The 12,817-nt window shown below is 39.5% G+C and overlaps 1 protein-coding gene across 1 annotated transcript in view; it reads left to right on the top strand.

Moving 5' to 3' along the window:
• Positions 1–2,679: 2,679 nt before the first annotated feature.
• LOC119899186 (putative GPI-anchored protein pfl2) overlaps positions 2,680–12,817 on the top strand; it is a 13,233-nt gene continuing 3,095 nt past the window's right edge. Inside the window, exons 1-3 of the mRNA XM_038713658.1 lie at positions 2,680–2,825; positions 11,745–11,796; positions 11,887–11,922. Coding sequence (XP_038569586.1) covers positions 11,763–11,796; positions 11,887–11,922 — 70 coding nt within the window. The 5' untranslated portion in view covers positions 2,680–2,825; positions 11,745–11,762. The remainder of the gene's footprint in view (positions 2,826–11,744; positions 11,797–11,886; positions 11,923–12,817) is intronic.

The raw sequence follows: 12,817 nt of genomic DNA, 5'->3' as shown, positions 1-12,817 counted from the left end.
ATAGATATACAGTAAAAACTACATTCAAATAACAACAACAATAATAAAAACAAAATGAAATACAAACAAAAACAACAGAAAAAGACATTTACTAAAATAGCCTGATTTAAATGAGATGACAATTAACATGACATTGACAATTAATATTTTTATACATTATGCTATTATGTATTTGCAACATTATTGTGCATGTGACACCTGTAGTTATCGGTGGTAACAGCAAATGCAGGTTAATAGACCTATCACAGAAGTCTGCGGCAGCTAAAGAAACCATTGTCAGGCAATAATTGGTCTTTTTCCATAATTATGTGAGCAGCCATGAACTGACTTTATTCTGCATAAGACGCAAGTCCGGGCACAGTGAAAATGTTAGTAAATGTTACCTGGCTGAAAAGGTGGAGGTGTGCAGCTCTTCACCTATCAGTTTGTAATACTGCAAATACTTTAATCAGTGGCCATTCTGTGGGCCTGATGGAAAGCTTTTGTGGGCCGGATGTGGCCCATGACCTTTTGAGCAGTATCTTATTGTCAGCCGTGTCAAATGCATCACTGAGGTCCAGTTATACCAAAACCATGAAATGAATAAAAGGAGATGCTGAAAAACAACCTTTTCAACCTTTCCAAAAAAAGGGAAGATTTCATATGGGCCTGTAGTTATTTATTACTGAGGCATCCAACTTTGTTTGGGTTCCTATAGTCTTGCATAGCAGACACCGGACAGATCATATTACATTTATAAAAATGTGTATCTTTTTACAGTAAAAAAAATAGGTAATTTAAATTCTTATAAAAGTTTTAACATAAGAAACAGTTCAGTCTGTAGTTCCATAACTGAGTAACGTAATCTTACTGGCAAACTATAGATGTGTAAAGTATGCTCTATGTTGTTTGGGCACGCTATTGTTTCAGCAATGTAAAAGAGTGTCCAAAATAGACACAGGCATTTGTTTGCCATTGGCTGTCAGCGATATGACAATGTAGTGGAACCTGCTCACTGTGAGTGAAATATAAATAACACCCTCACAAAAGAAACACTCCCACATTCTGCAATGATGCTCAGAAGTGCCCATGCTAACGTGACATTTCATTAATGCAGGAAAAATGTTGCCAACTTCCTCCTTCAAACAATAGAGGCTGTAGACTCCTACCCAACACTCCTTTTCCTGGAAACCGGTGATTTTTGTTTCCCAGATTCACGACTACTAATTGATTCAAAGAAGTCCCTGTCTTGTAAAAAGTAAAGTTGCAAAATTAAAGTAAAATCCTATTTAAAATAAACACAAAAACAATAAATATACAGACACTTTGATTTAATTTTACAGATTTTTCCGAAACTATTACGATCAAACACCTTCAATATAATGTTAACATATGCTGGTTGCAATCAGTTTTATTTTAGAAGACAAAATATCCAAAGAAGGTTAAAGTCAAGGGCAACTGGACTTGGTTTAAGATACTAGAAGACATTTCGTCCCTCATCAGAGAGACTTCTTCAGTTCTGACTGACTAGTAGGGAAACTCAGTTATTTAACTTCTGTGGGATCGTTTGCCAGGATCAGGAACGAACGGCTGGTTTGTTAGTGCTCCTGGCTGTTGTAACAACAGTCGTTATGGTCGTTAGAACCACCCAAGGCCAAGTCCGAATGACCATCATTGCCATCTTCACCTGAGGCCCAGAGGATACATTTGTTAAGTTTCCTGGGGAGTGATGAAAGGACAGCATTGTAAGTGAGGGACAAGTGGTGGCGTAGACCCCTTCCTCTGTTAAACGACGGGTTCTCAACCTGTGTTACTGGCTTCCTGGACACCCCTTTCAAACCGTCCATCCTCTCTGTCTACAATGTGTACCTGGTGATCCTCAAATGAGTGCCACTATTGATTCTCGTTTTTAATGTGTTCAGATGTAAATGTACAATATCAAAAAATAACTATTCAGTATATATTAACATATCTTATATCTTCAGAGCCCTAGGATAAATGGGACAATTTCAGTTTCCCTTCCTGACAATCGCAGGGGTGTTCCCGATCCGAGGTGTGTCAGACCAGATTATCAGCCCAAATAATCCTGTAGTGTGAAGGTTTTATAGACATAATCTTAAAGTTATCGACTCGATTGGAGGCACCCCAATATCATGTGTAAATACAATTCAAAATTGGGTTGTTCATATACAGATAAATTAATGTCTATAATTATAACTACTTTAAAACGTTTTCTGTAATATTACTACAGCGTAGGTCCTTTCTTGCAGTGGCTTCACTGCCTTCATACAATCTAATCTGTTATTCTTATGACGCCTGGGGAGGCTTTATCTCAAATATCTTGTGAGGCAGCAGCAGTCTGAATTCCATATCTGCAACTTTCCCACCAGTTGAACATAGTGTATTTCCATTATAACATATTTTTGTTTCTGTTGTCATGTTTTCTACAGGTTGATTTACCCTCATTTCCTAATTTCCCTTCATCAAATGTGTATGCTGTTGGTAATTTAAAAACAATTTAATGGACCCGAGGAAGAAAAAACAATGCTAATTGGATTAATATAGAAAGAAAGAAAGAATGTTTGAAATAACAAAGTTGATTCCCTCACTCAAACTGCATCATCCTACTCCACCTTGGAGGAAATGATGCACAGCAGAACAAGTCCTGCAAGTTATGTTAGACATCTGAAAAAACCCACACAAACCTCGCTCAATGACAAGCCTTTACTTCGACATGTTGATTCGAGAGGATAAAGTGTCTGAAGCCTTTTTAGTGTCAGCTTGAACCATTTATTGAACAATTGCTGTGAATTTAACAATATTGCTACACAGTTGGACAGTTGAAGGTAAGAAATCAAATATTTATATTGACATGGCTGTATACAACTTAACATTTTAATATTAACCACAAGGAATCACTTTGTATCACCAATATCTACTTTATGTCTACTAATTTACTTTTGAAAAGGCTGTTAATAAGCCACACATTTTGCAATTTTTTAAACAATGTTTAATATTCTTTTTGTGACTTTAAATTCAATACTGTGATTTTGAATGAAGGATTTCTATTTGGGTTTAAGGGAAATCTATCAAAGAAATTCTAATCCTAATTTATGCAATTTATGCTTTTCCATTGATTAGTGATGTGCGATACCACTTAATTCCTATACGATCCAATACCAATACCCAGGCTGGTATTGCCGATACTGATACAGAGATATTTCTAGTTTAATGTGACCTCCCTCCTCCCATTTCTGTATTTATGAGGGAAATACAGTGTAGGCTGTAGGCTTACCAATTGCAAATAATAGCTGCATAATGACAAGACATCAAACCACTTTCATATTCTTTAATTATAATAGACATATCCTGCTCAGAACCGCCACTTCGTAACATTGTCAAATTATTTTCACTTAATCTCAGCTTTTTAGCAAAGTGTGTGGTGTTGTCAAAGTATTTCACTGTCTTTGCACGCACATCATACACAGCATCATTATTAGCTTCACAATTAAAATACAGCCACATGTGACTGCTTTTAGAGTCATTCATAGTCAGTATTCAATCACGGGAAATATAAAGGGCTGCAGTGGCTCACTTCAAAGAAGCTGTCACAAAGCCATAGCGCTAGCATGACTTTGACAGTCAGAAGGAGAAGTAATTCGTATCAAGTATAACTAGACCATCCAGGTGACAGTAAGATACTTATGATAAAACAAACACTCACTCTAAATTACTGACTTTAGATATCAATCCTTTTATATTAGTATCGATCCTAGAGCAAGAAATGTTGGATTCAGAAATATTGATGTTTTATTATGGATCCACACATCACTACAATTGATATGTGTTCTGCTTTTAGGTCACATATTTTTATTGAGTCTTCCTTTTTTCATGTATTTGCTCAGACACACTTTTAACTTCCATCATGAAATTATACCACATCTTGTTAAATTACACTAAATATTAATAAAAGGCAATGCATATATTTCTGAAGGCTGTAATGGCTAAACAGATAGGGTATGAGCACCTTTGTGCTTTGTGTGTGTGTTCTGGATATAATGAATATAATGACCAAAAGTTATTCTGCTGTAGCAGCTAAGATTATCAAATAAGAACTGCCATGAATTTTACCATTGCAAAGGAAATTTCTTTGTTTGATAAATATATACCAATATTGATTCCATGAAAAAGGATAAAAACAAATAAAGCATGGAAATATATTTTGGTACAAATTACATAAAATATATATATTAAATTTATAACAAACATGTGAATCTCAAACTGAAAGTCTGATACATTCATGGCTTAGACAGAAACTGCGTCAGGAGTTTTAGAGAGGCTAAGAGAGTTTTAGAGAGTCTAGCTCTCACCTCTGCCAAGAGGTTGAGTGAGCTGCGCGCCCTGTCGGTTCATCCCAGCTCGATGCTGCTTTGTGATGACCACAGCGCAACGGTATTAAGACCGAACCCCTCCTTTGTCGTTCAGGTCGAGAACGATACATTTGGATGCCTTCCACCCCATCACACCCTGGGCCTAGGGAGGCAAGGCTGCATCTGTTGGGTCTGGCATGCACCCTTACCCATTATATAGAGCTCTCATTTGAGCTTCGAGGAGTGATCTCTGAGGAGCTATGAGCGAGCATACACCAGTATATCCTTCGCGGAAGTCTTTTAATGACTGACACGCCCCCTTAATGGGTGGCTATTGTATTGATTCGACGCTGTAGCTGATCGGACTGATCTGATGCATCATGACAGAACATTAAACTCTAGTGCAACACTGCAAAGTGGTTAAATTTGATTTCACTGTCTAGTTAAAATCTTCATTGTAGGTCTGAACAACAAAAGCCCCACACGCAACTTTATTTATTTTGGGCTATTAGAATGATTTTGTTTTTCTCTTATTTCTCCCATCAACTTTTGTTATGGAGACAATTAAAGTGAGAGAGTCTGTCAGCAAGAAACATTTTTTACATAATTTATCGTCATTTCTATTCAGTCACATGTGAGGCTGGTCATTCCTGTGTTTAGTCCAAATAGAAACAATAAAACATAGTAAACAAGTTAGGAGTCGGACAAGTCACTCAAGTCTCTACTGAAGCAAGCAAAGGAAAATAAATCCGCTCATTCAGCCGATCTCACCTACTGCATCTGATGAAAGTAGCCGGAGGTTCCTCAATTAAAATCAGCTGATGAAAGTGTGAATGAAAGCTGCTGTGCTAAAAAAACAAAAATGATCGATCCATTATGAGGGATGTTACTTGCATAAATTAAATATATTAGTGTTAAAGGATATCAGAAGAGGAAATAAATGGAAAGCCTAAAACTGAGCGTCAACTTTGATACATGTTACATCATTTCAATTTCCCTGAAAAATTTAGCCTAATAAATCCCAAGACACCATGATCATATTCTGGGTTTACAGTCAGAATCAATAAATATAAATACAGATAATATCAGCATTGTGCCAGTAGAAATTATCCTCTGAGCAGGACATACAGCAGGCCCCTAACCTATAATTTTTCATGTGCAGGTGTTTGTTAAACAGGTAACAGAGAATCATGCTGCTCTGAGCACTTTTCAAAAACAAGTTACAAAGTGCTTTAACAAGTGTAAAGAATAATACAAAATAACAAGATAAGAGCATGAAAAATTAATATAAAATTAGTAAAATACAATAAAATAAAAGGGATAAAATAAAGTCAAATAAGATCGGGAAAGGCTCTCCTATAAAAGTATGTTTTAAGAAGGGACTTAAAAGAGTTCACTGACTCAGCCGACCCGATTTCCTCGGGCAGGCTGTTCCAGAGCCTCGGGGCCCTGACAGCAAACGCTCTGTCCTCTTTAGTTTTCAGTCGAGACTCTGGAACAGACAACAGACCTCTTCCCGAGGATCTCAAGGTACGTGCTGGTGCGTATGGGACTAAAAGGTCAGAAATATAACAAGGCGAGAGGCCATGAAGAGCTTTAAAAGTGATCAATAGAATTTTAATGGGAGCCAGTGTAATGAAGCTAAAATAGGAGTAATGTGGTCATATTTCTTTGTTCTGGTTAAAAGCCTGGCAGCTGAGTTCTGGACAGTCTGGAGTCGATCAATAGATTTTTGGGTTAAACAGGTGAAAAGGCTGTTGCAATAATCCAGGCGTGATGAGATGAAGGCGTGTAAAATGGTCTCGGTGTCCTTAAAAGTTAACATAGATCGAATTTTTGCTATATTTCTAAGTTGATAAAAACATGATTGAACAAGCTTTGTGGTGTGCTGCTCGAAATCTAAATTACTATCAAACCAAACACCAAGGATAAATTATAACAAATATGATAGGTTGCAGCCCTCCAACTTTAAGAGTGAGAACTTCAAAGGAGTTAAATTCATCACAGCGTACTTGATGACATTTAAAATTTTTCCTATACACGCTCACTAGCCCACCACCACGACCACTGACCCTCGGTTGACTAAAACAATCATATTGAGGCGGACACAGTTCAGCTAGCTGGTTATAGTCATTCATCTGCAACCAGGATTCAGTTAAAAACATAAAATCTAGATTTGCAGACAAGATAAAATCATTTAAGATAAAGGTCTTACTTGAAAGTGATCTCACATTGAAGACAGCCATTTTAAATGAGTTTGTTCTGGGTGCTGGAGTTGGTGCAGTTGTCCTAATCCTTAAGAGATTACTATTATTTCTGTGTGGATGTGCACATTTCGGTTTACTGGTCTATGCGTGATGATGACAGCAATAGAAGTCTGTGGAACAGCGCTGGGAGCAGACGGCTTTACATGCCAGCAGGTGGAGACAGTTGTTTGTGGCAGTGAGGCAGAGATCTGTTCAGTGAGCGGTGGTGTGTCCAGGTGTGCTGCATGAATGATTAGTCATTCACGTAAATCATGTGTGGACTGCACCACATGCTGTATGTGCGCATCTAACATTTCTGAGCCCCATTTGTTTGGGTGAAGTCCGTCTGTCTTAAAAAGAGACATTCTTTGCCAGAAAATATTAAAATTATCCACATAACACGAACAATGAGCCCTGCAGGCGGACTGGAGCCAGTCGTGGAGGCCAAGGAGTCTACTGAAGCGGCCAGCACCGCGACCAACTGTGGGAATGGGACCAGAGATAAAAACGGACTTTCCACACTGCTTTAAAAAGTTAAAAAGACGGTTAAAATCTGATTTTGTCAGCTCAGACTGCCGAAGAGCTGTGTCATTTGTTCCGACATGGACTATCACTCTTGTGATGGAGGACGGGAGCGACGGCATCAGGTCCTGGAGTTTTTTTAAAATGTCCTTTGGTGGTGGCACCGGGGAAGCAGTGAGTGGTAGCGTTAAAGAAACGGAGGTTTCTGGTTATGGAGTCACCAATTATTAGTGTGGTTGGGGAGAAAAGAGGACAAGGAGATGCTGGTTGTTGGGATCCAGAGCAGGACTGAGCAGAATCTGCTTCAACACTGCGTGCGGACTGAGGATGTATGAGCTGCCGAGTGTTGTGTTGGAGTAGCAGTAACAGACCTGAGAGAAGGGCTACCCGACGGTGCAGGGTAGAGACGGCCTCCGGAGCGTCTGAGCACAGCCTCCTTCAGGATCCTACGTCGGGAAGCGGAGGTTTTTGACCGGGATGACGGCCGCCGATCAGGCCCGGCGGCAGACCGGCGGCCCAGTGCAGGAGATGTAGCCGGTGAAGGAGATGCAACAGTGTCGGCAGGCACTGTGCGCCGAAAGAGATCCGTATCAGGGAGACTCGAAGCCGCAGGTGCATCCGCTGGATGGACCGGAGTGTCGTTAGACAAGGCTGCATAGCGGTTGGAGAGGCCGATGTGCGGAGGAGAGGCAGCCCCATCCGAGCCTCTCTTGCAGCCACGGACCACCACTTCAGCCCCGGTTGACTGATGCTTTGGAGTCGAGCAGGATGAATGCCTGGGAAGGTTAGAGGGGTCCCAAAACACAGTGTCCTGGATGTTAGCGGTTGCGCTAAGAGAAACAATCTGTTTGGCTTGTACTGAAGCCACATCCATAAAGCCAGTCAGCAGGGAATCTTTCTCTTTGAGTTCCTCTGAAAGTCGTCGGATGTCTTCCATAAGGTCAGCAATCTTCTTGTTCGCTTTCTTAAGGAGTGAGCAGTCCTCATGGGGCAGAGTTATCTCGGCTAGCATAGTCACCGGAGCTTTGTTGCGATCAGTAGCGTTGATCGCGTTTTTACGGTCATCTAGCTTAAAATCCATGTCGGATGGCTAAAATCCTTAACCCACGTAAAACTTAAGTTAAAAACTTAAGTTAAATAAAAAGGATATAAAAAATATAACGAAAAAGATGGATTAAAACTGGATAAGAGTTTGGTTTAAGACGGAGCTTCCGACAGGTGGCTACAGACACCAACGCATGCGCAGAGTGCAGATTACGTCAGCAATTACGTCAGAGATCTTGTGACCTTGTTGTGACCTTGATCTAATAAGATCTTGTGATCTTATTAGTACCAACACAGAGCACATGTGTGCAGACACAAACTCCATCAAAAGTCTCTACAGCTGTTAGAGCGAAACGGACGTCACTTTATGTGACGCTTCGGAGGAAAGGACATCTCTTGTCTCTAAAAACATATTTTCTTGGTCCTTCTCTCCTCGCTTGGTGGACGGGACTAAGACATAAGGAAAAGACGCAAGTGAGGGAAACGTGGATGCAATTAAGAGACTTGAGAAGCACCCTATCTCTCACAAGCCAATGCGCGGGTGGTGAAAGACCCACCCTCAGTGTGTCTTGGCTGTGTGTCATTGGCCCTCTTCAGCGGGGTGAGTGATTTGCACAACGGAGTAGTGGTGTTCTGTCCTCACAGGTGAGACTCAGAATCTGTGAAAAGACAGACCGGTATCTACCATAGGCAACCGGTTGTTGGGGAGGACATTGCACACTGACTGGGCCGGACTTCCCTGTGAGGGGTCAGAATAGTCCAGGTGTTTGGATGAGGCTGGTGGCCTGTGGCCGATTGTGTTGGTGAGGTGAGCTGTGGCTTGTTGCGACTGTGCGGACAGTCAGCCTGTGTGAGATAGAACGAAGATTACGACACAGGCGGAGCCTTCTCCAATGGAGCCTTGCCGCTCTGCCGTTGTCTGCTGAAGGGGTGGGCAGATGCTGAGCAGTGAGGACACTGCTATTTATACGGTACGCATGTACTATATGCGATAGGAGGAGAAGTAGTACCCATAGAGTCTGGTAGAAGTCTCCGCATGTGCCACTAGAGCTAGGGTTACCATATCGTAACCTTTGATAAGACAATTATAAAATGTTGAAGTGGCAGAGTCAGAGACCAAATCACAAGCCAATTGAGCGATCATTTTCTTGGCTCTTCATAATTATCTTGATTGTTTTCATGGTCATAATTTTTATTGCCATTCTCTATTTAGCTGAAAATAAGCATGGCATCAGAAATCAGGTGTTTGACAGATACCTAACAGAATCTTCTTTCTGATTATAAATGTATATTAAAAGCAGTCAATATTTGTTAAGCATGGACTCACCTGGTAGTGGGGAGGACGATCGATTTTCATACATTTCAAATTTAGATGTCTGATCCTAGTATTTTGTCACCCCATGCATGCCACTCACCTCCATGAAACCAGGAGGCTCAACTGGAACGCCAAACCAACCATTTTTATCCATCCTAAACATACATCAAACACCAAGCATCTAAATGAGCTCATATCATAAATACATTTTTCTATAATCACTATACATGGCTGCTTTTATTGCCATCCAGATATCTCTCATCTCATCCTACACTGCAGTCCGACCACAAGAAAGCTCAGCTCCAGCTCTGATCAGCTGTGTAACTGATATCACAAAACTCACAGACTTATTATCTGGATAATAATAACAATAACAACAGACGCACCAATATACATATGCAGTCACAACCATTTTCAGTCCAGAATCAGCTTGTGTTTGTGTTTAAAAATAGTTGCGGGTAACATCTTGGTATTGCACAATGCTTGTGAGGGCTTAGGTTTCGTTTTGGCCAGGGACTGAAGCAGAAAAGAAGTGTTGTTTTGGAACAGACTGTCTTTATTGTCTGCTGGCTGACCTGTAGTAGCTACTCAGACATCCAGTAAATGAAACAATTCGCCTGCTCAATATGAGAGATAAGAGATCGAGACCACAGCCCTATAGGATGTTCTGTTCTCAAGTTGTGGGCCTGTAAAGCATGGGAGTTCTTTTGGTCATAGGAATATAAATTAATATTCTGAATCAGAATTAGAAGGAGCTTTATTGCCAAGTAGTGTTTTACATATACAAGGAATTTGCTTTGGTGTTAAGGTGCTAAATGCAGACAGACATACAGCTGACATATATAGATGTAGAAATATATAAATATGTAATAAACAAATGCAAGTCATATCACTGTTTTTATCAATTTTTCAATGTTTTGGAAGCTTTATGTTATTTGGAATGGTGGAATGTTGTCAGGAATGGTGTTTTGATGAAAACTCACAACTCACAAACTCACATTCCTGGTATATTTTTGAAAAATTGTGTTATAACTGTTTTATATAGTTTATTTTCATAAAACTTATTCAAGGTGTATTAGAATATATTAAGTTGCATTATAATCTACAGAATGGTTTTATTGCATCTCCATTTACTCTTTAATAGCAAAATATTAACATTTACAGTTCCTTAGCTCCTGACCTGTTAAAGGAGACCAGAATTAAGCATCTAGGCGTAATGGTTGAGGAGTTATTCCTGATTCATTAAGAGGTTACGTAATTATTAGTGTAATTTGATAACTTCCCCATAACCTATAACTAAAATATGAGGTTGGCACAAATTTGAATTGAACTGAATCCACAAAGAAACACTAGAAATATATGGCTTCTAAACTGGTCAGTAGTAACACAGGATTTTCTTTGAGATGAATCCACATTATGCTATTAAGCTGTGCATAAATTTTATTCTTGTAGCAGAGCATACCCATGCGGTTGGAATTTTGAACAGAGGTGCGGAGCTACTTTGTCAGATGTGACAAAGTTACCCAAACTTGTTTTTCTAGATTACTGGCATTACCCAAGCAACTGCTAAATAATGAGTATAAGTATCAGTGATTCCCTGCCACACACAGGTAGAGGATGGTTCGGGCAAGCATTAAGTCAAAATCACTCTTGTTCTTTTATTACATTTGAGTTGCTATATATAAACTTATTTGCCAATTTATTAGATATACCTTGCTATAAATAATGGAGATTAATGCGTCACTCCTGCAATATATCCTACTTTCACTTTCACAGTCTTTCAGGTGCTGTTGGTTTGTATCATGTTATACTTCATATCTGCTAAATAATAAGGATGAGTACTGAGTCCCTGACACACACAAGTAGAGGATGGGGCAAGCATTAAGTCAAAATCACTCTTGTTCTTAGACTTAGTTGCCAGTTTATTAGGTATACCTTGCTACAAATAATGAAGATTAATACAATCTTATAATATTAAGTACCCGTATTGATATCAATGGGATGAGGATTAGAAATGCCTCTCAGTATGATGCAATGCAGTTCAACAGCACAACAAACTATAACTTCAACACTGACCATGAAATTTAATTAATGTTAAAACATTCATGAAGGTAGGATTCATTGCGGTTTTATTGGACTGGATTTGTTTTAGCTAGGTATACCTAATAAACTGGCAAGTGAGCGTTGAATGACATCAGTCTTCATATTTGTTCTGCATACTAAAATGTATTCAAAATGTATTTATAAGTATTTCTCAATATTTTGCAGGAGTTTGACACAGGGAGGATGGAGCCTCTCAGATTCCTTCTCCTATTAGCAGGTATTTGTTGGAGTTCATCTATCTGTGAGATTGTGGAAAACATGAATTGGACTGAATTTAGTTTTGATCATTGTGACATTTTCCCTACAGGACTAGTGGGAACAGCTACAACCAATGTCACAACAGGTAACATAATGATACTACTATACATCTTTAACGATAACACATTGTTTTCACATGATGTCAAAGGCAACCTATTATTTACTTTATTGGATGTCATCAAGTGTAGCTGGTAGAGTTGTCAATTTTGTCCAAACCAAGCCGCTTTCATTTATTAAAATATTTATATTACTTTTCATAAAATTAATGTGGGGATGAAGAAATACTTTTATTTAGGTTGATCTAAATCAGCAGGGTCAGAACTATTGACAATAATTGCTGAGCTCATTTGTTAGTTTGGTATAATAACCTCTAGACCATAGACTGAGTCCGTTGTGCCTCTTTGTACCTGTGGGTTGGTGCTCCTGTCTATGTCAGAGCCTCCGTGTAAGATGCTTCCATTGGTAAACGTGTGTTTTTAAAACTTATTTCGAATGCAGCTCACTCTGTAACAGCAACATACTGGTCAGGTGAAAGGTGTACAGTGTTTGTGCTCTGAAAGGCATCACTTTGCGGATACAAAGTCACCCAGCTGACGGAAATTAGACCTATTTTATCTATTCTAATTCCACCCAGGTAACACAGTCTCATCACTAGTCAACACCTGTCAATGCAAACTCACCACCTGTAAAAAAATAACCTCACCGCCAGACCACATGACCTCACCACCAGTCAATGCAACAGCAACACTAGTGAATGTTGCTTGGCCTACCTGAGTCCCATTTAATCCAGACCGGACATTAACCAAAAGCAGCTCCTCACAGCACCCGTCATGGTGCCGGGTCCAGTGGATCTGGCTGGGTGGATAATGTCAGGGGCAACTGCTCTTTTATCCAAACCAAAGCTTCCTTATGTGATTTCTGTCATAAGTATTTCAGAATCTTTATCCAGTCGATCTGAACAATTATGACTTAGCCAATCA

The sequence above is a fragment of the Micropterus salmoides genome, unplaced genomic scaffold, assembly GCF_014851395.1.
Source record: "Micropterus salmoides isolate LMB-PRFRI ecotype aquatic unplaced genomic scaffold, ASM1485139v1 Ms_hic_scaffold_12, whole genome shotgun sequence".
Lineage (NCBI taxonomy): Eukaryota > Metazoa > Chordata > Actinopteri > Centrarchiformes > Centrarchidae > Micropterus > Micropterus salmoides.
This window is presented reverse-complemented; position numbering and strand designations above follow the sequence as displayed.